This window comes from Bos taurus, chromosome 12, assembly GCF_002263795.3.
Source record: "Bos taurus isolate L1 Dominette 01449 registration number 42190680 breed Hereford chromosome 12, ARS-UCD2.0, whole genome shotgun sequence".
Taxonomy (NCBI): domain Eukaryota; kingdom Metazoa; phylum Chordata; class Mammalia; order Artiodactyla; family Bovidae; genus Bos; species Bos taurus.
In genome coordinates this window covers 86,156,719-86,184,348 of record NC_037339.1, presented here as the reverse complement: position 1 = coordinate 86,184,348, position 27,630 = coordinate 86,156,719, and the positions used below count along the sequence as shown (strand labels likewise).

At 54.0% G+C, this 27,630-nt stretch overlaps 1 protein-coding gene and 1 long non-coding RNA gene across 4 annotated transcripts; one reads left to right on the top strand and one right to left on the bottom strand.

Moving 5' to 3' along the window:
- Positions 1-1,110: 1,110 nt before the first annotated feature.
- SPACA7 (sperm acrosome associated 7) lies at positions 1,111-17,045 on the bottom strand. 3 transcript variants are annotated; one of them, XM_059892146.1, is made up of 7 exons: positions 16,901-17,045; positions 13,692-13,753; positions 12,164-12,265; positions 11,105-11,209; positions 8,961-9,056; positions 1,873-1,953; positions 1,111-1,265 (listed from the first exon to the last, which is right to left on the bottom strand). In XM_059892146.1, the coding sequence occupies exons 1-7, from the start codon at positions 16,981-16,983 to the stop codon at positions 1,249-1,251; spliced, it is 546 nt and encodes a 181-aa protein (XP_059748129.1). In that variant the 5' UTR covers positions 16,984-17,045; the 3' UTR covers positions 1,111-1,248.
- A 54-nt stretch (positions 17,046-17,099) lies between these two features.
- Positions 17,100-27,357, top strand: LOC112449093 (uncharacterized). Its single transcript, XR_003037584.2, has 3 exons — positions 17,100-17,183; positions 25,492-25,904; positions 26,723-27,357. It is a non-coding gene; the product is annotated as an uncharacterized lncRNA (long non-coding RNA).
- The last annotated feature ends 273 nt before the right edge of the window (positions 27,358-27,630 follow it).

Sequence of the window (27,630 nt, the reverse complement as noted above, 5' to 3'; positions counted from 1 at the left end):
GGGCTGGGCCTGGCCTCTGCCTGCTCCTCTCTGGACAGCTGCACCCCTGCGACCCTGGCCTTCTGGACCTGGTCTGACAGGCGTGGGCAGCTGGTGCCCACCTCTAGCCCTCCTCTGGTGCTGAGTCTCGCTTGGGGTGAGAGTTGGACAAGAGTTTCCATGAAGGCCCTGGACCTCCTGGGCACACCGGGCTGCCGGGGGTGGCCTCGAGGCCCTCGAGTCTCCATCCCCTCCTCCTGGCCGCCACGCAGACCTTGCTTCCTCCCAGTTCAGGTTTTTGGTGGGGACGACGTCCGCGTGTAAGGCTGGAGTGTAGAGGTAGTGATCAAATTAGTAAATGACAAGCTTTTCCATCCCAGGTTGTCCTGCCTTCTTCCCTGGGTCGCCCTCCCTTAGAGTTCTTCTTGTCCTCTTTAGCTCAACAAAGGCAGTGCAAGCTGCCCTGGTAATTGTGCAGCGGAGGTCTCTGCAAACACATTGGCTTAGCCGCGGAGAGGTTGACTTTCAGCTGAACACAGCGCCTTATCAGCTGAATGGGATCCAATGGAAAGACATCCGTGGAGGGTTTGCAGACAGAAGGAGCACAGCAAAGTACCCTGGCCGGCCGTGGTGGGGGCAGCGGGGGTCAGACGGAGGTGCTGCTTCCCAGATCCTCTTGCATCCCCCACCATGTTCCTCCGTGTTCCCACGCTCATTTCATAAAACCGGCATGGAGCCTCAGTTTGCGTTTCCCCAGCCTGGCGAACGTGGCGATGCAATGGCATTGTGTGTGTGCGTGTGTGTGTGTGTGTGTGTGTGTGCATGCACGCACATATGCATGTCGCACATGTGTGCACACTTCTTGCCAGAAGAGGGAGGTGGGAAGGCTGACATCAGGCCTTCAGACTGGCTCTTCATGGACAGGATCCTCGAGGGTCTCAAGCCTTGCCCTGTAGCAGAGAGGCAGGTCTCCATGCTCTTCTCAAATGTAGTTGTTTGTTTCTTGTTTCTTTACAAAAACTAAAAGAAAACCACCTACCCTCACCTTCTAGCTTAACATTTAAAGGGACTGCTTAAGGTCACAGAACAGAACTCTGTCCTTCTGCGGAGCGGTTACCAGCGTGACGTATGTACATACATATGCTCTTTATTGCCAAGGGTGGGTGTGTGCTCACGCAGTCTGGGTGCCCCGCTCAGGGGGCTCCCTTGGAGCGCACAGCCCTGGACTGCTCTCCAAGACGCTTCTGGGCCGCTCTGTTCCTCTGCCACTTACTGGAGAGAGTTTCCTGTGTGGAGAGAGATTTCGCTGAGAAATTGTAGGACTTGCACCCCTGCCCTGAGCCTCCCGTGGGATCCCAGCGGCTCGACTGGCAATGCCCTGGTCTGTGGGCAGCAAGGGGAAGGGCTGTGAGGCCACGAGGTGAGTGTGCGTGGAGGAGGAGGAGGGAGCGTGGGTTTAGGGGAGGTTAGCGAGCGAAGAGCAGAACCGCAGCTTCAGAGGCACGAGAAGCAGAGGCCGATGTGTCTGAAAAAGCCTGGGAAGCAGGTCCCAGGCGGGCGGTGCCGGCGGCGAGGGGCGTGGCTGCCCACCGGTGCAGTGACCTCCCTGGGCCTGTGCGCCGGGTCATGTGGGTGGGTGACAGTGCCCTTCATCCCGTTATCTCTGGAAAGAGGCTCAGTCTCGCTCAGTTCAGCCAAGGAGGGTGGGGAGCCCGCAGGTGGCTGGTGACCCCGGGACTGTGGACCCTGGTATGGGGCTCGCAGGGTCCCCCTAGGATGGAGTGTCGTCTCCAGAGCCGCGCACGGCTCCCGTGGGTCCTCCGAGTGGGCTCAGTGCTTCCCTTCTCACCAGGGGGGTGACCCCTGTTGTCACCACATCGTTGTTTGCTTTACCTGAAGATTTTCCGATATTTTGAAGGATCGTGTCCAGAACTGATTGTTTCAATTGTTGATCAGTTTTGGGGTACTTCTTTCCTGGGGGAAAAATTAATAGAACAGTCAAGTCTTTTGAAAGTTAAGGCAAGTTTCCAAACGTCTTTTCAACGTTAGAAAACCATGAGCTCCGAGGCAGCAGCACCTCACAGAGCTCGTGACGTGCTCGTGGCCTCGGGCAGGGCCAGGAGACATCCTTCCTTCCAGGCAGCCATCACCAGGGCGTACAGGTGGAAAAGTTCAGTGCATCTTAGAAACTGGATCCAGGATGTATAGAAATGAAGCTGTCGTGACCAGCTGGGTTTATTCTGGGAACACAAGGCTGGCTCAACACTCAAAAATCAATTTCGTGTAATTCATGATATAAACAGCATTAACAAAACAAAACAGTTGATCATTTCCAAAGATCAGCGATTGGTGAACGAGGACTTATGGGCTGTAAGTTATTATGTTAAAAGCTGTGACCTCTGTTCCTTGCCTCTGTTCTCTTGATGAGAGTGGATCAGCACCTTTCTAATGAATGAAGTTTTGTTGAAAGAGAAGCTCACCCAGGCTTCTGTGCATTGTCTCTGGCTGCTTCTGTGCCAGGATACAGTAAGTAGTGAGAGCAGGAGTCACGTTGCCGCCAGAGGCTAAATTCTTTACTGTCTGGCTTCTTACCAAAAAAGTTCACTGTGCCTACAACAGGTACCGAAACAGACTTGGCCAAAACTCAACACCCATTCACCCATCAAAACGCTCAATAAACTCGGAGGAGAAGGGAACTTCTTCAGCCTAATGAAAGGACTCTGTTAAAAATGCCCACAGCTGACATCTTTAGTAAAAGCGTCCTTGATGTTTTCACTCTAAGTTATGAAAGACTGTCCATTCTAACCACTCCTATTTAACATTCAGCATTGTATTGGAGCTGGGTAATAAGGCAAAAAAAATAAATAGAAGGTATATATGTGTGTATATGTATATAAATTGTTCCCAGATGGTATGATCATAAAGAAAATCCTGACGATTCTGCAGGCGGTTTCCCGGAACTGAAGGGCGAGTTGTCCAGGGTGATGGTTACAGGATCAGTGTGAAACAATCACGCTTCCATACGCTAGAAGCAGACAACTGGGGATGAAAAGTACCATTTGTAACAACACCAAGAATTAGTAATGTGTCTATAAATATGATCAAATGTATGCACGGTTTTAATCACTAATGAGAAGTCATGGGAGACCTAAAGAAGCGAGGTCACTGCGGGTTCGAAGACTAGATAGTGTCCAGATGTCGGCTTCTTCCTGAGTGGTCTGTGGAGTTGCAGAAATCCCAATCAAATCCACATCTGACTTTTTTTTTTTTTTGGTAGAAATTAAAAAGCTGTGTCTTAAATTTTTATGAGAAGATGAACCAGAAGAGCTAAATTGATTTAGAAAATCAAGACCAAAGTAGGATTCACACTACCTGATTTCAACTGTTGTGATCTCACAGTGGCTGGTACAGTGTGATACCTGAGAAAGAAGGGGTCTTCTGTCAGTGGGATAAGAGAGAGCCCAGAAACAGACCCAGTCAACCCAGCCATCGGCTGACTGACACCGTCTGGCAACTCAAGAACAAAATGTCAGCAAAAGCAGCTCAACAGAGAAAGCTGAGCTCGGGCAGCAAACGGTGCTGAAACCGTGGAACCTCGATGTGCGAGAAAGACAGCGCAAGACGTCCGTACCTTTCATAATGTGCTCCACGAACTGGGCATAGTCCCAAACGTGAAAGAAAAGAACACAGAAAGTATTTGTGACTGAATTAGGTGAAGATTTCGCATATTTGACACCAAAAACATGATCCAGAAAATGAAAATTGATAAATTGGACTTGATCAATATTAAGAACTTCTGATCTTTGAAAAGCAATGTTATGCAAATGAAAAAGCAAGCCACAGTCTGGTAGAAAATATTTTCCAATCACATATCTGATGAAGGACTTGTATCCAAAACATACAGATGCTTCTCAAAATGCAGTAAGAAAAGAAACTAATAATGGACAAAATATTTGAACAGAGGTTTGTCCGAAGAAGATATGTGTATGCGTGCATGCTCAGTCGTGTCCAACTCTTTGCAACCCTATGGACTGTAGCCCACACCAGGCTCCTCTGTCCATGGGGTTCTCCAGGTAAGAACACGGGTGGATTGGCGTTTCCTACAGGCAAATAAACAGGACAAGATGCTCAACATTATTGGTTACTCAGTTTAGTTCAGTTGCTCAGTTGTGTCCAACTCTGCAACCCCATGAATCCCAGCACGCCAGGCCTCCCTGTCCATCGCCAACTCCCGGAGTTCACCCAAACTCATGTGCATGGAGTTGGTGATGCCATCCAGCCATCTCATCCTCTGTTGTCCCCTTCTCCTCCTGCCCCCAATCCCTCCCAGCATCAGGGTCTTTTCCAATGAGTCAACTCTTTGCATGAGGTGGCCAAAGTATTGGAGTTTCAGCCTCAGCATCAGTCCTTCCAATGAACACACAGGTCTGGTCTCCTTTAGGATGGACTGGTTGGACCTCCTTGCAGTCCAAGGGACTCTCAAGAGTCTTCTCCAGCACCACAGTTCAAAAGCATCAATTCTTCAGCTCTTAGCTTTCTTTACAGTCCAACTCTCACATCCATACATGACCACTGGAAAAACCATAGCCTTGACTAGACAGACCTTTGTTGGCAAAGTAATGTGTTTGCTTTTGAATATGCTATCTAGGTTGGTCATAACTTTCCTTCCAAGGAGTAAGTGTCCTTTACTTTCATGGCTACAATCAGCATCTGCAGTGATTTTGGAGCCCCCCAAAATAAAGTTTGACACTGTTTGCACTGTTTCCCCATCTATTTCCCATGAAGTGATGGGACCAGATGCCATGTCTTAGTTTTCTGAATGTTGAGCTTTAAGCCAACTTTTTCACTCTCCTCTTTCACCTTCCTCAAGAGGCCTTTTAGTTACTCTTCACTTTCTGCCATAAGGGTGGTGTCCTCTGCATATCTCAGGTTATTGCTATTTCTCCCGGCAATCTTGAAGCTTGTGCTTCATCCAGCCCAGTGTTTCTCATGATGTACTCTGCATATAAGTTAAATAAACAGAGTGACAATATACAGCCTTGACGTACTCCTTTTCCTATTTGGAACCAGTCTGTTGTTCCATGTCCAGTTCTAACTGTTGCTTCCTGACCTGCATACAAATTTCTCAAGAGGCAGGTCAGGTGGTCTGGTATTTCCATCTCTTTCAGAATTTTCCACAGTTTATTGTGATCCACACAGTCAAAGGCTTTGGCATAGTCAATAAAGCAGAAATAGATGTTTTTCTGGAACTCTCTTGCTTTTTCGATGATCCCAGTGGATGTTGGCAATTTGATCTCTGGTTCCTCTGCCTTTTCTAAAACCAGCTTGAACATCTGGAAGTTCACGGTTCACGTATTGGTTACTAGAGAAATGAAAACTGGCACTACAAGGAGATGCTCCTGCAGGCTCATTAGATTTGTTAAATAGTCTAAATATCAAATATTGGGGAGGGTCCAGGAAAATCTGTTTCGACAGTTTTTTACAAAGTAAAACGCAGTTACCATGCCTCTAGATGTTTATTCAAATGAAATGAAAATTTGTCTTGACCCCAAAGCTACTGTATAGACGGTTGCAGTGGCTTTATTTATCATTCCCAAGCCTGACAACACTTCAAATGTCATTCCCCTGGTGAGGAATGAGCAAGCTGTGACTCAAGTGGAGCGGCACGGAGGAGGAGGAAGGCGGCAGACGCCCGCGTGACTTGGCAAATTGCTGACGGAGGAAACCAGCCTCGGTCTACACAGCAAGCGACACCTCACCGCGTGTCGACATTCCGGGAGAGGCAACGTCGGAGGGACGGGAAGCAGCCCGGCCTTTGTGGGGGGCAGGGGAAGGGGCTGACTACACGGAGGCGTGGTACCCGAGCGACGGGCCTTTTCTGGGTCTTGTTCTCAGCGCTGGCGACGCGGCACTATTTGTCAGAACTTGAGGAAGCGGGACGCTAAGGAAGGTGGATTTCACTGCATGCAAATTATACCTTCATGAAGGCCGACATTTCTTACAATCAAGGCTCTGCCTGCCCAAGTTCTTTACCTGTATTTATTTAATCCTCACAACAGCCCTACAGATGAAGCTCTGTTGTGTGTGTGTATGCTCAGTCATCAATCCGAAAGGAAATCAGTCCTGAATATTCATTGGAAGGACTGATGCTGAAGCTCCAGTACTTTGGCCACCTGATGTGAAGAGCTGACTCACTGGAAAAGACCCTGACGCTGGTAAAGACTGAAGGCAGGAGGAGAAGGGGACGACAGAGGATGAGATGGTTGGATGGCATCACCAACTCAATGGACATGAGTTTGAGCAAGCTCCGGGAGTTGGTGATGGACAGGGAGGCCTGGCGTGCTGCAGTCCACGGGGTTGCAAAGAGTCGGATACAACTGAGAGAATGAACACAGCAACAACATGGTCAGTCATGTCTGACTTTTTGAGACCCTGTGGACTGCAGCCCACCAGGCTCCTCTGTCCATGGGATTCTCCAGGTAAGGATACTGGATGGAGTGGGTTGCCATTTCCTTCTTCAGAGGATCCTCCTGACCCAGGGATCAAACCTCTTGCGTTGGTAGATGAGTTATTTACCGCTAGCCTCAGCTTCGGAGAAGGCAATGGCACCCCACTCCAGTACTCTTGCCTGGAGAATCCCATGGACGGAGGAGCCTGGTGGGCTGCAGTCCATGGGGTTGCTAAGAGTCAGACACGACTGAGTGACTTCACTTTCCCTTTTCACTTTCATGCATTGGAGAAGGAAATGGCAACCCACTCCAGTGTTCTTGCCTGGAGAATCCCAGGGATGTGGGAGCCTGGTGGGCTGCTGTCTCTGGGGTCGCACAGAGTCGGACACGACTGAAGTGACTTAGCAGCAGCAGCAGCCTCAGCTCACAGATGATGGCACAGAAGTTCAGGGAGGCGAAGCAGTGTCACAGGATCAGGAGCAGTTTCATGGAGGCGGCTTTATCTCTGGCAACTGGAGGAACTTCTAGGTAAGTCTGTCTCTCTGGGCGCTGGCTGCTTGCTTCTAGACTGAGCATGTCAGTTCCACCGTGAACACACACCAGCAAGGCAGACCCTGCCTCGTTCTCTGCGGGAACGTTTCCGGCTCATTAAAAAGCGGGAGTGGAGCCCCCAAGAGAAAGGCAGGAAGGAGTGTGGTGGGGAGCAGTCAGAGACGCTGCCCTGCCCCAGTGGCCTCTGGGAAACTCTCTGCTGGGGGCTCTCCTGGCATCCCCCAGAGGGGCCCCTTGCAGGTTCCCGGGCTCTGGCTCCAGGACTTCCCAGGCGGGGCTGCGTGGCCTCAGATCTCACATCCGAGAGCTGAGCTGTTGCCCTGGGTGAATCTCGCTCCACGTTCCTGTCCGACAATCAGGTTCCAAGCAGACACGCACTCTCAGCCCCAGATGAGAGCTGCCTTGCTCTGGTGTGGCCCGCAGGCGCCCTGCCCCGAGCAAAAGTCAGTGTAGGCTCAGACGCCGGAGGACCTGAGTTGTGGCTTCTCCAGGGCCACAGCCTCCTCACGGGGTGCTCGGGTGGACTTGAAACCGCAGTGGGCTCTGACCACCCAGAGCTGCAGCAGGTTTGTCCTGAGCAGCCCTCTTCTTGGAGACGTGGGTGTCACCCTCACGGGGCCATGACCTGACAGCATGGGAGGAAGGAACACAGGAAGGAAGATGAGCCTCCCTGAGCCTCAGTCCGTTTCCAAATCGGAGTACAACGGCCACATATTAAACCTCATTTGATTAATGTTTGACTCAGGAATCCTTGTTTGGGTTTACCCCATAGTTACCAGTTTGCTTTAAAATTCTGTCGATGTGGAACTCTCAGGATTTACCAGTCACATCAGCGATGCCCATCAGCTTAACTCAGGCATTAAAGTTAGTTTTTGGTAACACCCCCTAGAAAGCAATACCCAAGTATGTGCCGTGCATTTAAAGTGATGCTGAAATAAAGGAAAGGAGATGAAAGACATATGACGAGGACCATAGAACGCTGATAAATGAAATTGAAGATTCCAAGAAAAAAAGGAAAGATAGGCCCTTGGATTGGAATAATTAGTCCAGTTAAAATGGATATATTACTCAAAGCCAGCTACAGATTTAACTCAATCCATATCAAAGTACCCATGACACTTTTCACAGAACCAGAACAAATAATCCTAAAATTTACACGGAACCACAAAAGACCCAGACTTGCCAGAGCAATTCTAAGGAAAAAGAACAAAGCCGGAGCCATAATCCTCCCGGGCTTCAGGTAAGCGCTACAGAGCCACAGTAATCAAAGCCATGCGGCACTGATGCAGCGGCGGACACACAGATGCGTTTAACAGAAGAGAGCCCGGAAGTAAACCCACACACCTACGGCCAGTTCATCCACGACGAAGGAGGAAGACTATACAACGGAGAAAGGACATCTCTTCAGTAAATGGTGCTGGGAAAACTGCACAGCGACATGTAAAGGAATGGAATTAGAACGTTCTGTCTCTGTCAGGATTGAAGCGCCCGGAGGCTTGCTTCTCCTGGGGCTTCCTCAACGTGGACACCGCAGGGCACTCGGGGAGCTTCCTGAACTGCGGTCGTGGTTCCGTGACGCGTGTAAGTCAGACAGTCCTCTGCACACCTGAGCGAGCACAGTGAGGCGTGTCAGTTCTGCCTTCGTACAACTGGAAGCGAAAAAGAAAATCGCTACAACGTCGCCTGAAGAAGCGAGTTACAGAGTTTATACCGTATGTTTCAACGGTATTTTAAACATTAGCCTTGAAAAATGACTGAAGGGAAGGAATAAAAGGAGAGATCTTGATGAAAAGAATGGCCTTTAAAATATGAGCTGTCCAAACTCTTAATTAGAAAATTGCAAATTAAAACGAGATGGGAACACGCTCCTCACCCGTCAGCTTGGCGGTAGCTGACACGCGTGAGCACGCACGGAGGGGAGGCCGGGTCCCACAGCCTCTCCTCTGCCTGCGGTGCGAGCGGGGAGGGAGCTGCTCTTACCGTTGCTGTGGAGACTGTCTGCAGCGCCTGAGGACGTCCGTGACTCGTGGTGACCCTCGGGGCCACTGGTTCCGTAAGACGTGTCCACACTGGGCTCTTGGATGAAGAACATGGGGAAGGGGAAACATTTGCGTGGTTACATATTTATCTACATCTTGGCTCATACTTTTTTTTTAGAAGTTTGGGTTAAAACACCACTCTTGTTTTCAGATTTTATTGGGAAGTGTTTTGGGAAGTTATTATGTATAATGAATACCAGGGTCAGGCGTTATCTGACTACGAAGATTACAGATCACTCCTTTTTTGACCCCTTATCCCAGTCCTAAGAATTTTCCCTGGAGATTCATCGCCAACGACAGAAACATTCACACGTGCCAGGCTGTTCATTGCAGCGGTGTGTGAGGTGCTCGTAGCTGCAGAGGGTGGAGACGAGTGAACAGGCGGTGCACAGGTAACAGGGCACTAGAGTGGCTCACCCTGCCCACTCGGTTGGCTGCCTTCTATGGGGTCTCACAGAGTCGGACACGACTGAAGTGACTTAGCAGCAGCAGCAGCAGCAGAGTGGCTCACACCCTGTGGACACCGCGCAGCTGCGAGAGCTAGACGAGACCATCCTCACGTGGAGTGATGCTCAGGTTTCAAGATTGAGTGGGAGAAAAAGGCTAGAGGGGATTTACGGTGTGAACCCTTGGAGCAATAAAGGAGGGACACACGAATATCCCTCATCTCCTCATCTGTGCAAAACGAGACCCAGCAAGGACAGGGTGGAACTGACGAGGCTGGTCCCCTGTGGCCAGGTGGGGTCATGGGGTGGGGGGCTGCCACAGAGTCAAACATAAATGAAGTGAAGTGAAGTCTCAGTCGTGTCTGACTCTTTGTGACCCCATGGACTGTAGCCTGCCAGGCTCCTCCCTCTGTCCATGGGATTTTCCAGGCAAGAATACTGGAGAGGGTTGCCATTTCCTTCTCCAGAGGAACTTCCCGACCCAGGGATCGAACCCGGGTCTCCTACATTGTAGGTAGATGCTTTTACTGTCTAGGCCACCCGGGAAGTCTGTAAACAAGTATTTATAATTAACAGGAAGAAGGGACTGACATGGAGAGCAAACAGCAGCAGGGAGCTGATGATGGAAAGAAGCCACGTGTGGAGTGCCTGGTAGGGAGGGGCAGCCCCGGGCCACCCTAAATCACGGGTGTCATTCTGCAGCGGGGAGCCTGGGTCTTCTCTAGGGTTGGGGGGGCAGCATCCTGAATCCAGGACTAAGCAGTGATTGAATATGTTGTGGAAAGTGGGGGCCAGGTTTCTGACAAAGTGGTACCAAAAGGAGCTTCAAGAAGGGTCCTGGAAGAACCCTGTGGTGCTCGAGGGGTGCACTGTGGTTTAGAGTGAAAGAAGGGGAGCAGGGAGGCAGACGGGACCCAGCACAGAGGTGCGTGTCTGTGCGTGTGGGCGTCTGTGTGTGCGCGTGTGTCTGAGTCTGCTTCTGCCCAGGACGTGCTGTGCTGCCAGAGAGTGAGGACGTGCCTGAAAGGCCGGGGCGACGAAGGACAGAGAAACTAAACAGAAGGCGTTCCAAGGCAAGTTCGGGGCAATGTGGACAAAGAAAATAACGCATTAACGAGCTAAAATTGACAGAATGAGTAAATATTTATGAGTGTGAGTGGATATTAAGAAGCATTTAAGTATGCACATACATGCACACATATTTATAAAGGTCAAGCTCTTTCTAAAGCAGAATCCCAATCAATAAGCAGAGATGCCTGATAGAAACAGAACGCCACCGCTTGGCCAACACCACACCGGACTGCGGGCGACCCAACAAGTCCGAGTGTGCAATGCCTTCCGAGACGCTAGAAATATCAGCCCTCTGCCTGCTCCGTATTCCAAACACCAGCTGCCAGCTCACTGGAGAGCCTGGGGGACGGGCTGCAATGCACATCCCCAAGCCCCGCCTGCGGAGACACTCAACCAGCCGGCCAGAACGTGTTCTGGGCAGCTCCCCTCCCGAGCAGTGGTGATCTGCGGAAAGCAGCCTCGCTCTCCAGCCTGGGCTGTTCGTTCCGGGAAGAGGCGTTTCTGTCTGCACCCTGCAGTCCTCCCACCACATCTGAGCTCAGGTGGGGGCCTGCCAGGGTGCATTTACCATTGAGAATTTTGTCCTCAGTCTCCAGAGATATTGGTGACAAGTCTGCAAACTCGTGGAAACCCTCAGGAACACTGAGTTGGTCACTCTCATCAGTGCGGGCATCTTGAGGAGGAGCATGGAAGAAACGGGGGAAAGCATGAGTGCAGGGATGCTCTGACCCACTCTGCGCTTTGGAACCTGAGGCGGGGACGCTAACACGCTGTCCAGCTTCTCCTGACAGTGTGCTCCAGTGAGTCAACACGCACAGGCGGGCATTCTCTGACCTCTGTGAACCCAGCCGTTTGGCGGATGTTCTGAGAGGTGATCCCAGGAACTGGCATTGACGTCTGGATGCAGAATTTCAAGAAAACGCTGACCTTCCCTGCTGCTGAACGCATTCCATGCCCTGTTGTAGATTTTAGACACACGGCTCTCACCGCCGTTGCGGGTTAACCGCGTGTTCTGTTTGGACCTCAGGGTGCTATTTCTCTTTTCTGTGTGTGTTTGGACTACACTAAGCTGCAAACTCTGGGAGATGGGGAAGGATAGGGAAGCCTGGCGTGCTGCAGTTCGTGGGGTCACAAAGAGTCGGACACGACTGAGCGACTGAACAACAGCAAAACCTCACTTGGGAAAAGCACGCTGTTTTGTTCGCTACCAGCTCTGTGGCCGGGGGCCAGTCCATTCAGACCCTAGTTTTGTCCCGTCGGCTGGAGTCAAGTCCCCGCCCCTGCTCTCAGGAGGCTTAGGGGAGCGGGGTAGTCGGAAGCTCTGGCCTGCATGCATCCTGGGGTCCTGCGGCGGCTAAACCCCACATGCACCCCAAGCACCAGGCCTCTCCTGCACGTTCCCCCAGAGACCTCCCAGATACAGGAGCTTGTCTCTGCCCGTCTGGGTTTGACCTTCCTGCCTCGGGAAGATTACAGAAAATATGGGACTACTGTGTCCTTCACATCTCCATCTGCCTTTGCCCCAGGAGTAGCTGATCTCAAAGATGCTGCCCAGATGGGACTGTGCATACACACCGCAGACCTCCAGGAACACAGGCAATTAAGGCTCGAAAAGGTGAATACTTGCTTTTCTCCTTGAATAATCTTGTTGATGCCGTTGTTCCACCACTTTGTATTTTAGGCATTGATGATCTGTTTGGCTCCAACATCTCCTTGACTAGAATTTCATCTTGGGAAAAGCACACAAGGATGCCTGTTACACCCTTCTGCTCCGCGCAGCCCTAAGGCAGTCGGTGAGAGCAGGACTGGACACAGGGACCCAAGGACCTGGGGAGACGGACTTGGTTTCTAAAAACCTTGTTCAGGCGCGGGGAGACCACTGCCTCCCTAAGTAACTTCTGGAAACCTGAGCTCATCCGGGTACCTGGACACCCTTGCTGGAGACAAGATGCTGGAAACCTGACCCTGCCTGGTCATGAATCTCCTTCTGCCCCAGGGGCCGCTCTGTCCCCTCTGAGACACCCCGCCTCTGTGATCTGCGCCCCGGGAGGCAGGCAGGCGCGAGCGTCTTTCCTGATTTCTACCCAAGGCGGCCGGCCTGCTTTCTGCCTGCGCATCCCCGCGCCCACCCAGGGAGCGTCTAACACGGGCCCTGGCCTTGGTGTCGGGCAGCCCTGGACCACACCTGGCTCTGTGCTCACCGGACGTCCTCTGACGTCTCTCGGGCCTCGGGCTTCCTTGTCTATACGACGGGGTCTGCGCTTACCTCATCAGGATTTGTTTGAGGTTCAAATGAAGCCGTGCGTGTAGGACGCGGTTGACACAGTCAGGGGCCAGGGTGGGGGCTATGTGAACACACGTCAGTGCCGAGGCCCAGGTTCAAACCCCGCGGCCAAGCCGACCAGCCTGTCCACGCGCTGGGTCTGTGCTGACTCCCGCCCAGCGGGGTGACCAGCCCACCCCGGCTTGCCCTGCTTTTCCTGTTTTAGCAAGGAAGTCCCACATCCCAGGAGCCCCTCGATCCCAGCAAGGAGGCCAGCTGGGCCCCCGGTTCCAGCTCATGTGGAGACACATGGAAATGTTCACACTTGTGGGTGTCATACACGTAATTGTCTCTGGAAAAAATCCCAGGTAGCGATGAGCCCAACAGACGTGCAAGGTGAGAAACGCCTGTGCTTTTAAACCTCGTGTATTTTCTACTTTAAACTTTCCCTTTAGAGAAATGAGATGCTGAATGTGCAAACGGACAACGACCGGACCTGCATCACACAGCGAGCACACTGACCCCTGTGTGAGTGCCCGCAGGGCAGCCGGCAGGCTCTGGACGTCACACCTGCAGGACGCTGACCGCCGTCCCCGCGACGGTCCCGGAGACCAGACACCCGCAGCGGCACCGTCAGACCCTCCAGGACAGCGTGAGTCACAGCCGCTCCCTGACCTGCGGAGCAGGGTCCTCCCCAAGTGGGCACCTGACCACGGCCCCAGGTCTAAGCTGCAGCCCCGCTCAGCGGCGTCCCCATCACCACTCCCGTCTGGCGGGGCCTCAGACCCGGCCACCTCCCTGCCTGTGCGGCTTGCACCAGGGTGTCTGGGTGACAGCCCCCAGCCCCCCGCCCCGCCCAGACGGCCGTGTTTGGGAGGAGGAGTTTCCTTACCAGATACTCCAGGCATATCCTCCTGAACTCGTGTATTGTTCGTTGCAGTGGTTGAACCTGAGGTGGGGGAGTAAGGAGCCTCGTAGGTTAACAATGTTCCTCGAACTGGCACCAACTTCTCTCCAAATAGGTTTGGTTTTGTGGGCCCACCAGCCTGCTCGATGGGGGGAAGCCCTGCACAGGATCTGGGGACTCACGGCTCGTCTGGAAGGAGGTTGGAGGGTGATGACAGGTGGCCCTGCTCTGGGAACCAACCCCGCTCCTGGGCAGGCTCACTGGCACCGCCCTCGGGGAGGGTAAGAAGGGGCATGTGCATCCTTCTGTGAAAACCACACTCTCCTCCCCGATGACGGGTTCTAGCCGCGAGCCTGTCTGGGGCTGAGGACGTGACGTGGAGGAAGGGAGACGGGCACGGCCGCCTGCCCTCTGCCCCTCTGCTTGGGGACCTGAGAGTCCAGCCTCTGCGGCTCCTCGTCTATAAACAGCAATCCCGTTGAGGGGCTCGGTCCCCTGGGGCTGGCCTCTGGAAGCCAGTCCTCCGTGGGGCCCTAGACCCCTGGCTCCACCTTCCCGGCCTCGCTGACCTGAATCAGCCATGCGGGGCCGGGCAGGGTGCAGAGACCCTGAGCACTGGTCCCCACTGCACCCCCAGGGCGCCTCCCACTCTTCTCAGAGCTGGTGTCGGGGTCCATGTCCTCCACTCAAGGTCAAGATCAGCCCTGTCCTTCAGCCCCAGGGGGACCAGAGAGCAGACGGTCACCCCCAGGACCCCTGGTGACCCCAAGGAGACCAGAGAGCAGACGGCTGCCCCCCCAGGACCCCGGGTAGATGAGAGAGCAGACAGCTGCCCCCAGGACCCCCAGGGACCCCCAGGAGACCAGAGAGCAGAAGCCACCCCCCAGGACCCCCAGGACCCCAAGGAGACCAGAGAGCAGATGGCCGCCCCCAGGACCCTGGGAGACCAGAGAGAAGACAGCTGCCCCCTGGACCCCAGGCAAGGCCACCTTCCCGTTGCTTCACACAGAGCGCTCAGGTGGTGTCTGCAGGCGTTCAAGTTCCAGCACTAAACCAATGACGACGCTGATTTTGAAATGGTTTTAATGACGGACAATCTGCATAGCAATCGCTCATCTGCGCACACGCGGGCTCAGAACAATGCAGGGAAACTGCACAGAAAGGTCTGTGCTGTGATGACAATCGCTTCCCAGTGAGCTGACCTCCGTCAGCGCCGCAAACAAAAGTACAGTCCTCTTCGGAGGCGACGTTAGCGAGTCATTACGGATGGGCACAGCTGCTCCTGCGAGCGCTTTGTTAAAAATATTCTTCTCATTTCGCGTCTGTCCCTAATTATAATGGGGCCATTGTGCAAGCCCGCCGTGCGCGTGTGCAGAGAAATATTGATGTTTGTGACGCCTGCCTGGCCCGTCAAGTGTGGCTGCCTGTCCGCCTGCGTCTCCTCCCGCCGTCCAGGGTCCGCAGGCCCTGTGCCCTGTGCCCTGTGCCCACGCAGGGACGACGCTGCTTGCTCCGTGTTTGAACGTGCGCATCCTGGCCCTGGCACGGGCTCGCTGTGGAGCGCTGCGGGTGTGCTCTGCTCCACCCGGGGAAAGCAGGACGGTGACCTCTGCCCTCCCGGGGCCAGGGCCACCCCCTTCCTGACCTCTGGGTCAGGCCAGCCCGGTGTCCGCCGAGGCTGGAGGTTGGAACAGAGACTGTGCCCAGGACCGGCCCTGAGCTCTCTCAGGGTCAGGCCAGCCCGCTGTCCACCGAGGCTTGAGGCTAGAGCAGAGACCACAGCCCGGGACCAGCCCTGAGCTGCCCTCGGGGTCAGGCCAGCCCAGTGTCCGTCAAGGCTTGAGGCTAGAGCAGAGACCACAGCCCGGGACCAGCCCTGAGCTGCCCTCGGGGTCAGGCCAGCCCAGGGTCCGCCGAGGCTGAAGGCTGGAGCAGAGACCACGGCCCGGGACCGGCCCTGAGCTGCCCTCGGGCTTGCTATGGACGCTCTGTCGGGACGAGGAGCCAGACAGGCTTAGGGCTGCGTCGGGAGACTTGGGTCAGTCCCGGCGGGAGCCATTCCCGTGGGTGCCAGGGGCGGGGAGCCACAAAAGCCATGGCAGCGGGGAGCCAGCGCGGGGTGAGCCCCCATCGCTGCCCGTCACAGACCCCGTGCCCCAGCACCCAGAGGATGCCTCCTTGCAGGCGCCTCAAAACTCAGTGTCCTGAGGAAAGATCGCTAGAAACGCCAGCTTCTTCACGGCAAGGTCAGGCAGGGGACCCCCTGCCCTCCCGCCAGACCCGGAGCGGGCTGGGCCTCCCTGGTCACTTGGGGCCGGGCTGAGGCCGTGTCCTTCTTGGTAGAGCTGCTTGAGCCCTGTGGGGACCTCCAGGGCTGCTCGTCCACTGGGCACCGTGCAGGGGGCCTGGCAGGGCCTCGTTCCTTGGGCTCGTCCCTCTGAGGAGGGTGGGAGGGGGCCTGGGCTCAGGTCTCCCGGCAGAAAAGTGGGGTCATGGGGGACCCCGCCCCTGCAGTCCTCGGGCAGCGATCCCGTCCCAGGAGGGTGGCGTCCACTGTCGCCTTCCTCGACCCAGGGGTCGGGATGCAGCAGCCGGAGCCCAGCGGGGCCTGCCTGGGTGGGATTCGAACCCGCCACCTGTAAAGCATGTTCTGAGACCCGGGGGGAGGTTTGGGCGTGGGCCAGGATTGGCCCTGCCTGGGAGCTTTCTTCATTTTGTTAGTGCTTCAGTGACGCTCAAGGTGCGTAAAAGAAAAATGCCCTTATCTTAGCAAGACGCATTTGCAGGGAATCGTAAGACATTTTGGGCGATGCTAAAATACTCCAATAACCACGAAAGTGTGTGTGTGTGTGTGTGTGTGTGTGTGTGTGTGTGTGTGTGTGTGTGTGTGCCAAACAAGATGGCAAAATGTGTACAACTGAAGCCAGGGAATGGAGCTTCTTTCCACGACTCCTCTACTTTTGGGTAAGCTAGAAATGTCGATCGTAAAAGTTAAAGTATATAATGCATGCTACTCCCCCATCCGAAAAACTCTTCAAATATAGGAGAGCTGTGCAGCTTGCTCCATCCTCCAGGAATAAGTGGTAAATCTGGAGCGGCACGCAGGGGAAGGGCCTGGGAGAACCCCTTGCCCCCGGACTCACCCGGGGGCCCCGTTTCCTCCCGGCCACGACTGCGCCGAGGCCGTACCTGAGGTCACGTTGATCGGCGGGAGCTCGGCTCCCTGCCCGCCGTAGAGCAGCAGGACCAGGAGGGCCACTCCTGTGGTGGCCGCCATGCCCCTCGAGCAGAAGGAGGACCCTCTCCTGAAGGCCCCTCAGCTTCTCCCGCCTCCGTCTCCAGGACACAGTGGAATGCCCAGGGTGTGTGACATCACGGCAGGAGAGGAGCCGGGTCCTGCCCGTGTGGGGGGGTCGTGACGGGGAAGAGGGGGCCCCCTGGGGCCGAGGGGAGCAGGGACCCTTCTCCTCATCCCTGGTGAGCTCCTTCTTCAGGCCTGTCGGCCCTGGGACCTGGCAAAACCCAGCAATTCAGCTTCGGGCAAAAGAGGTGGCTGGAAGGAGGCTGGGGCTCATCAAGCCGCGAGCTGGAGCCGGCAGGGCAGCAGGGGTGGTGCCCAGGCCTCCCCACGTCCCCAGAGCCCTGCAGCACCAGCCCCCTTCTCCACCCCTGGGGGAATCTCGCTCCACTCGCACTGGTGAGACGACCCCATGGCAGGCGCTCACGCGGGCTCAGCTGGGCCCTTTGTGTGCACAGTCATGTCCGGCTTTGCAACCCCATGGACTGTAGCCCCCCAGGCTCTTCTGTCCATGGGATTCTCCAGGTGAGAATACTGGAGTGGGCTGCCATTTCCTCCTCCAGGGGATCTTCCCGACCCAGGGATTAAACCCACATCTTCTGCATTGGCCGGTGGACTCTGTCACTGAGCCTCCAGGGAAGCCCGTGGGCCTTAAGCCATCCCACATCCCAATCCTGGACCACCTCCCGTGTCTGGGGTCGGAGTGGGGTGGCTGGTTCCCCCAGGGCGGGGTGGGCCCAGGTGGACAGTCCTCCAGCCACAGGGTGGTGGTCCTGGACACACAACAGCCGTGCCCCCTAAGCCTGGGACGGAGCCTAAAGACGGCGCACCTGCTGGAGGACTCTGGCTGTTTTTCTCGAGGATACCGGGAGCTAATGTGGACGTGCGGGCAGCAGTCCACCTTGAGGAGTGGCCCTGGAGGATGCTGCGAACGTTGCAGCGTCTGTAGCCTTATTAAACGTGAACAGAGCTTGCGTTTGCAGGTGGCATGGTGGGTTCGTGTCCTACATGGGCCAGTCAGTGGTCTGAGGATCTTGGACCAGCATCCTCGAGGGGAAAACAGCACCATGGAAGGACCCACAGTCTGAGCCGCTGTCTGTGGCAGCCAGAGGCAGCAGGGGAGCCAGCATCTGCAGTGACCGTCCGGAGGGAAAGAACCGCCCACAGCAAACCGAGGAGGTGGAAGCTTGGCTGCAGTAACCAGCCCCGGAGGTGAAGCTGTCAGTCACCATCCAGGTCAGCCCCCGCCTGGACCGGATCAGAAACCGACAGTTTCCCTTCCTGAGGTTTAGCCTCCACTTGCAGCTCAGACCAAGCAGAGCCAGCCGGCTCACACACAGGAAGCTCTGGACGTCTCCCTGTGAGGGTGTGGGTAGCCCCGCCTGGGGCAGGGGTGTCCTGAAGACTCGCTCCAAATACCCAGAGCTGTCATCTTGCGGGTTCTGGGGGTGGAGGCCCCCGCCAGGGTCCCGGGACACCGGTGAAGGTGAGCGCAGCACCACGTGCCTCCCGGGGACCCCGGGGAGCTGTTTCCTCCTCCTGCTCCTGGGAGGCGCGCTTTCCTGGGCTGAAGTCCTTGCCCTCCCTCCTTGAAGCCCGTCCTGCCTGTCCTGCATGACTTGTAGAGCCCTGGTTGGCGCCTGCGTGTGCCAGGCTGAGTGGGCCACACCGCCTGCACGGATGGGACAATATTCTGGATGTTTCTGTGAGGCTATTCAGAGTGAGATTTATGTTTAAAGTGGGGGGCTTTGCAGTTACAGTAAGACATATACTGTATAATTCCACTTATATGAAATACTTGAAGTGGTCAGGGTCATAGAGATAGAAAGCAGAAGGGTGGAGGAGGGGTGGAATGGGGACTGTTTAAAGGGGACAGACTTTCTGTTTCATAAGATAAAGAGAATTATGGGGCTGTTCCCATTAAACGGTTTAACTTGTTTGTATAAAATATGAAATTACAGAGTTAAAGGTTGGCGGTAACGGGCTTTTTAGAAGCTAATAATTCTAAGTATATTCTGCTCTTCAAAGAAATGTCTTTTTTTCTAAAAAGGAGCTATGGGGATAGATGGGGGTGATGACTGAACAGGCCCGTGACTGTACTGTATATCTCTGAACCTCACACCTGAGCATGCTTCTAGTGTGAAGTTTTATGTCACGTTGTTTTCCAAATTGGGAGGGAAAGCTATACAGAGAGAAAGTGCATGGAAGAGTCTGTGGCATGTGTTAGGTGCTCAGTAAATGCTAGGCATGAGAGGAAACTAAAAAATAAACTGGGTGATTGTGGGTGCTCCTTGTCCAATCAGTTGAAGGCCTGGATAGAAAAAAAAAAAAAGACTGAAGTTCCCCAGGCAAGAGGGACTCTGCAGACGGAAGGCAGCACCAGCTCATCCCTGGGTTTCCAGCTTGCTCGCCTGCCCTGCCATCACAGTTGTGAGTCAGTTCCTTAAAATAAATCTTTATATAAATACCTATGGGCTTCCCGGAGAAGACAGGTTAGATTAACTTCTAACAGTCCATCCCAGAACTCAAACCTGAATATTCACTAGAAGGACTGATGCTGAAGCTGAAGCTCTAATACTGTGGCCACCTGATGTGAAGAACTGACTCAGAAAAGACCCTGATGCTGGGAAAGATTGAAGGCAGGAGGAGCCGGGGATGAGATGGTTGGATGGCACAGAGGATGAGATGGTTGGATGGCATCACCCACTCAATGGACACGGGCTTGAACAAGCTCCTGGAGATGGTGAAGGACAGGGAGGCCCCGAGTGCTGCAGTCCACGGAGTCGCAAAGAGCTGGACATGACTGAAGTGACTGAGTGCACACACACGAATGTCTTTTAGGATGATCTGGTCTATATCTGCAAAACATTTTGCTGGAATTTGTGTGAAACCTGTACATCAATTTGAGGAGACTTGTTAAATGTGTTTTTCTGCCTGGATTGATATGACTGAGTGCCTCTTCATTAGCTTGCTAAGATGGCCAGTCATACTGAGAAATTTCCATAGTTTTATCTTTTTGTCACTGATTGTTTTCTCTTTTCTCCATTCTGCTGTTGAGCCCATCTTGAGTTTTAGATTCTCTCAGATGCAGTGTTTGTTAATTCTGAAATGTCTGAATGCTTCGGCCTTGTATTTTCTCTTTGTTTGCCGAAACCTTCTCTGTCTTTGTTGAGACTTTCTATTTTCCATTTGTTTCCACTGCGTTTGTAAATGCTTGTTGAAGCATTTTTGCCATCGCTGGTTCCACATCCTCTTCAGAGACTCCTCGCGCTTGGCATTTCAGGGCTGGCATCTGCTGAGCTCCTGCTCTTGTTCCACTTGTCGCTTTCCTGCTTCTTGGTGTGGCAGATGGTCGTCTACGGAAGTGTGGATGGTGTGCGGATCACCTTATAAGACGTGGATCTCTGAAACCTGTCTGTAGCAGGCAGGCCGCTGCCCCCAGGCTGGGGTGTTTATTACCATCAGCTGGGGTGGAAGCCTGGGTTCCGCCCTCAGCCTGCTCCACCCTGACCCCAGAGGTGCGCCGGCCGCCTTGTCTTCAGCTCCATGGTGGTGTAAGCCACCTTCTGCCGGCGGGCTCGGGGCAGGTCCACATGTCTTCTGTGCTGTTTGGCTAGAGAGGAGCCTTACTGTGGAGACACTGCTGACCTTGGGGAGCCGACCCATCTCTCGGTCCTTAGGCTGGAGAGCAGGCTTTTGCGTTCAGATCTTTGGGTGTTTCCAGGCTGGCCGCTTTCTCTGGTGCCTGGTGGGAGCCCTGGGCCAAACCGCAGATCTAGGGGCTCCTGGCCAGGCTGGTCCTCAGGTCCTCGAGTGTCTGAGTTGTCTGCTCGTTCCAGAGGCTTCCTGCGGTTGCCTCGTCTGTGATGTCTAGGCCTTTTCGTGGTACCTAGCGGGAAGAACAGGGAAAAGGACATCTGCTCCAACGTCCACGCCATAGGAGGCCATGCAGGCTCTCTGTGAAATGTGGGGCCCGTGTCCCGCGGGGTTATGCTTCAGAGCAGCCATGGTCAAGAGGTCAGCTCCAGTCACAGGGCTGACTTCCTCCCCAGCTTAGCCACGTACAGGCTGGTCCCACAGGGACGGCCATTCCCAAGGGGCTGGGTCATTTATCTCTGGCTCATGCCACCCTCCTGGGGTCTGGGCGGGAGGCGACCCTGGTCACAGCAAGTCCTGAGATCATTTTCAAAGCATGTTCGCAGTTGTTTTCACTTGTGAAATAGCCAGTGGACCCGAAGTTTGGCAAAGGCCATATAATCGGTTGTTTTAAAGTGGGGGTGAGGCTGGCTCTTACACTGTAAACTCTTCCAAGTGAAAGAATGAGAGCACTGTGACTGCAGGAGCGCACCGTGGGCACCTCTGCTCCCTGCAGACACAGCCTTCTGCCGGCGTGTGGCGCTGAGTCAGCCACGTGGGTGCGCTCAGGCGCCGTGCCGCCAGCCTAAGGGCCGCAGCGCTGCCCAGCTGCCTGCGCTCCATCGTGCCTTCTCCCGCTCTCTCTCTCTGGGCTCCGCAATCTGTGCCATTGTCTTCTTACTTTTGTCTTCAGAAAGCTTTAAATAGACTTGTTGGGAAAGATGAACTGTGCCAGTCACTGTTCCGATGCTTCACAGATTAACTGTAGAGACTGGTTACGCCGATGCTGTAAAGGTCAGGAGGGACCTGGTCTCACGTGGAAGTCATGCGGGCCAGTGGGCTTCCTTCTGGGGACGCTTTCCCCTGGGAAGGGTCCATGGGAAGCGAGTCCAAGCAGAACAGCCCTGTGCCGCCCAGCAGCAGTGCTGGGCACTGTGCTTAGGGACCCCAGTCTGACCCCAGTCTGACCCCAGTGGGCTGTAATAGCTCTGAATTCACAGGGCTCCCCCTCCAGGAATTCTAAGGGTGGGTGGCAAAAGTGAAATGCTGAGAAAGCGGCAGGGAGGCTTTGTCTGAGTAACGAGACCCCTGAGAACACTTCTACATCCATCCGTCCACCCATCCACCCATCCACCCATCCATTCACTCATCCATCCACCTGTCCACCCATCCACCCACCCGGCCACCAATCCATCCACCTATCTACCCATCCACCCATGCATCCACCCATCCGTCCGTCCACCCATCCACCCATCCACCCATCCATCCACCCATTCATCCACCCATCTACCCATCCACCCATCCGTCCACCCATCCATCCACCCATCCATCCAGCCGTCCACCCATCCACCCATTCACCCATCTGTCCACCCATCCATCCACCCATCCACCCATCAATCCACCCATCCACCCATCCACCCACCCATCCACCCATCCACCCACCCGGCCACCAATCCATCCACCCATCCACCCATGCATCCACCCATGCATCCACCCGTCCATCCATCCAACCATCCAATCATCCACCCATCCACCCACCAATCAGCCATCCACCCACCCACCCACCCATCCACCCATCGATTCACCCATTCATCCACCCATCCACCCACCCACCCACCCATCCACCCATCCGTCCACCCATCCACCCATCCGTCCACCCATTCATCCACCCATCCACCCACCCACCCATCCACCCATCCGTCCACCCATCCACCCACCCATCCACCCACCCATCCACCCATCCGTCCACCCATCCACCCACCCATCCACCCATCCATCCACCCACCCATCCACCCATCTACCATCCATCCACCCATTCACCCATCCATCCACCCACCCATCCACCCATCTACCATCCATCCACCCATTCACGCATCCACCCATGCATCCACCCATCCACCCATCCACCCATCCATTCACTCATCCATCCACCCGTTCATCCATCCAACCATCCAATCATCCACCCATCCACCCACCAATCAGCCATCCACCCACCCACCCACCCACCCACCCATCCACCCATCCACCCATCCATCCACCCATCCATTCACCCATCCATCCACCCATCCATCCACCCGTCCACCCATCCACCCATCCGTCCACCCATCCACCCATCCACCCATCCACCCATCCATCCACCCATCCATCCACCCATCTACCCATCCACCCACCCATCCACCCATCCGTCCACCCATCCACCCATCCATTCACCCACCCGTCCACCCATCCACCCACCCGTCCACCCATCCACCCACCCGTCCACCCACCCATCCATCCACCCATCCGTCCACCCATCCACCCATCCACCCATTCGTCCACCCATCCATTCACCCACTCGTCCACCCATCCATCCACCCATCCACCCATCCATCCACCCATCCACCCACCCATCCACCCATCCACCATTCATCCACCCATCCACCCATCTATCCACCCATCCGTCCACCCATCCACCCATCTATCCACCCATCCGTCCACCCATCCGTCCATTCATTTTCCTTGTCTCTACATGGTCTACGTCTTCTGAGAGGAAGATGTTTTAATGTTGCTCTTACAGGAAATCCAATTATTTACATGTTTCTACATACAATAAGGGCTTTCCTGGTGGCTCAGCTGGTAAAGAATCCACCTGCAATGCAGAAGACCTGGGTTCGATCTCTGGGTAGGGAAGATCCCCTGGAGAAGGGACTGGATACCCACTCCAGTATTCTGGAGTGTATTCTCCAGTATTCATGGAGAATCCCATGGACAGAGGAGCCTGGTGGGCTATAGTCCATGGGGTCACAGAGAGTCCGACACAACTGAATAACTAAAACACACACACACACACACACACACACACACACACTTGCAGTGAGACCCTGTCTCTTGGCTGTCTGGCATAGATGCTTGGCTATGAGCATCTCCAGGCAAAGACTGGCCTAGAAGACCACCTCCATTTGCAGGCTCTGTTTTGTATAAGTCTTTTGAATTCAGATAAAGAACCTAGTATTGCTTTAAGGAATAAGTTTGGCAAAAATCAATATATTCTACAAAACACACGGTGGTTTGAGTACAGATCACTTTACAAAAAAGAGAAAAAATTGCTTATATAGTCTAGTATCAAGCAATCAGGGCTTAGATGTAATATTGTGCTAGATATATTTATCCAGACCCACTCCTTGTGAAACACACCGCTATGGAGTAGGACCTCTGTTAGCTGAGCTTAATTGCAGGTTTTTTCCCCCAAAGGACATCATTAACTAGAGAGAGACAAACAGGGAAACAGGGTAAAGAAACCTGAAAGATGCTTCTAAACCAGCAGCACTCCCAGTCATGCGTGTGCTCCAGCCTGACTGCTGCTTTCCCCGTCACTGTGGAAGCAGCCATGGTGAATACCCCAGCCTTCTTCGAGGAGCGTTCACAAATCCAGTTGTCAGTCCTAGTTACTGGGACTAAGCGACTAAGAATTGAAACTGGAGATCCTACATGTCTGGGTCTCATAACTGTCTTTAGGATTCCAAAACCCTTGGGATTTCCCTCAAGGTCCAGAGGTTAAGACTCCGTGCTTCCAATGCAGGGAGCACGGGTCCAGTCCCTGGTGGGGATCTGAGATCCCACATTTCACATGGCATGCCCTGCCCAAAAAAGATCCTAAAGTCGCAACTTGAAATGAAACCAGTGTCCACGGCTGTGGCTGTGGGCGCTGTGTGGACTGAGTGGTAGCGTGGCTAGATTTCCTTTCTGATACTTGACCATTTCAGTTACTCATCTGTGACCAGCACACGTGGGGTGGGCAGCTTTCTGCCGGTGGTCCGCTAACATTGTGGTGAAGGAAATAAGGCCCAGAGGACCCCACACGCACGCAGCTGAAGCCGGGTGTGCGCGGGGCATGGCATCGCTAGGAGACTTGCTCCGTGAAAGGGGAGAGTGTTGGCTCATGACAAAGAAGAGAAAATTGGTGCTACACCCCGTAGTTAATGTGACAACACGCAGCTAACGAGCACTTAACGGTCCCAGCCTGCTCATGTTTGTCACCCGTTTGAGAATGTCACTTGCTTTATACTTAGCCCTACGGTGTAGGATTAGCTCTGGGCTAAAGTGAATCAGTCAAGGTTCTTTACGAATCAGAGCAGAAGTGCTAGAAAATGTGTACAGATATGAAGAGACTGAATGTGTACACACGTGTGCAGATAATGTATAATTAACTCCAGGGAATTTTGGCTGAACGTGTGAACTGGCAGTAAAATTGTACATTTGGTGAGAATGTCAGCTTAACATGGAACATTTTTTTTTTTAACCTGAAATCATTCTTGGAGAAATATCACAGGTTATCAGTTACTGCTGTCTGGGCACAGAGAGAATCTCACTTGCAAAATAGAATTAGGGAGCTCTATTTCAAAGCACGCAGATTGGTCATGTGTTTATTTGTTAAATACACACACACACACACACACACACACTTTTTTCTTTTTTAACACCATTTCATGTTTTGTTTCAATTCTCCCATGTTTTCCCAGAGAAATTCTCTCTTCTATTCTTCACGTAGGTCAGTGCGTCCCAGACCTCAGAGATTCCAGAAAAGAGGTCGAATTTGTTATTTTTCTTCTTTAAAGTGCTAAGATCTCTTTCTGTCACTCTGGTGCTTTCCAGGTAAGATCACCTGAGCAGAAAAGCTCACTCTGCCTGCCGTGAGACGCTGCAGGGACGAGTGGGTGGAAACCGCTTTCTCGTTTGCTGACCCAGCGCAGCGCAGACCCCGCTGCGTCTGCAGCTCCTCTCACCCCGAAATCCTCCGCCCCCAGCACCCGCCCTCCAGCGTTCACGCTCCGCTGTGAGCACCCATGTTCTTCACAAGATGCGGGATAGATGAAAGCCCCCGTGCGCTGGGACTAGAAGGAAGGGTGCGGGAGAGACGGCTCTCTTGACGGACACGAGTTCAGAACAGGGCAATAGCTGTGCTCGGCCCCGCCCCGCTGACCGCCGTGGAAACGCCACAGGGACCCGCAGTTCCCAGACCCAACTGTAGATGGCGACACAGTACGCAGCTCCTTCCAACCGCAAAGGTACAAACCGTTTTCTTATTGGCTCAGGTGGTTGAATTTTCACCGTTAGAGAGTTCTTCCTTTGCTTAAAGTAGTATGCTATGGGGGTACCACGTCACATGAAACGCTTCTGGAAGGGGTAGCCTGTTAATCATTTATCGGCTGTTGATATCCAAGAGCTGAGTGGGTTGGAAAACGGCTTTCCCAACGCGATAAAGGCAAGTCTGAAGATGCAGGCCCGGGGTGGGCACCAGAGACGATGGGAGGACCCTACCTGGTGTGGTCTGCTGGAGGAGGGCCGGCGCTCTGGGCCGCCTGTCCCGGAGGGAGGAAGCTGCCAAAGGTCCTCACGATGCACATGCTTGGAGGGCTTCCTCTCACGCCACCCCCTCCCACCCCTACCCCTACCCCCATAGAATCGAGAAAGCGATGCATTTAAAATTCCCAGGAACATGAAATTCCATGGAAATCCAAGTCAGGCACCCAGGAGACACAGCTGAGATCCTTCCAAGGGCATCGTCCCTTTCAATTTAGAATCGAACACTTGGAATCTTGAATTGTCTAATTTTGTTATCTAGTTGCTCTTGGAGGTGAACCGGCCAGATTTATGATCCCATTGTAATAGACCTGTCATTGAGTCTGCTCATAAAACTTTCTTCATTACATTAGTGGCCGAGCCAGCATGCAGAGTTGTCCTGGAGTCTCCAGGTGCCCCGGGGTTCAAGGCAAAGTTGTTTTGCACAAAGCTAGCGGCAAAATAATCCTGGCCTTTTAGTTTTGATTTCTTTTCTATTGATTTACACTCGGTACATCTAATTCCAAATCTCATTGATGGCCAGGTTGGTCATTCAATTGCGGCTTTGTTGTGGAGGAGCCATTAAGGAAGTGGAGAGGAGAGGCCATCTGATTTCCACGGGGACGAGGGATCCAGGGCTAATGTTATTGTGAGATCAGATTCGTGCCAAGCGCTTAGCAGGTCATGGGCCAGCGCCACTGCTGAAGCACAGAAAGTCCAGCGGCTGGCGGCTAGGGTGGGAAAATGCAGCATCTGGATCTGTATTCTTGGAGCGCACAGAACCGGGGAACGTAACTCTGTGGGCCACGGAGCCAGGCTTGGACGATCCCTGCCAAAACCTGTCCCGATGGACTGCAGGTTCAAAAGCAATGGTGTTGTTTGGACGTGTCTTCATGTTTTTATTTGAAACAAGCGAGTAAAATTTTAAAAACTAACTTTGATCTTGAAAAGCAAGATGCCGTGTCCTTAGCCTGGGAAGCCAGGTGGACAGATCCCTGGCCCGGCCCAGTGACGCTTCCCGCCGTCCTGGCTCTACGTGGTGGGGACTCGACTTCGCGTCCTCACAGGCGTTTTCTGCAGTTGGTCACGGACTCCTTGGACAGCCCGTGGCCCGGGGCGGAAAACCTTGACTTAGCATCCTGAGGCAACGTCTGAGTTAATAAAAACCTGAACAACGGAGTTGTTTTGACCTTGGAAGTTTCAAATTTCCCTTGAAGGGAAGGAAATGCAGGGCTTGCTCTAGGCTCAGATGCGTTTGTCTGCAGTTATGCTTCCTGTGCCCGCGCCCCCGGGGTCCCCCGGGCTGAGCCCGCTGGCTGTGGGGAGCTCGGGCCCCGGGGACCTGAGGCTGGGCTCCTTCCCGCCCGTGCACTGCCTGGTCCTGGATGGGCACCCCCTCTCTGGGTGCAGCAGGAGGGGGAGAAGGGTGGGAAGGCTGGAAGGGCCAGGGCC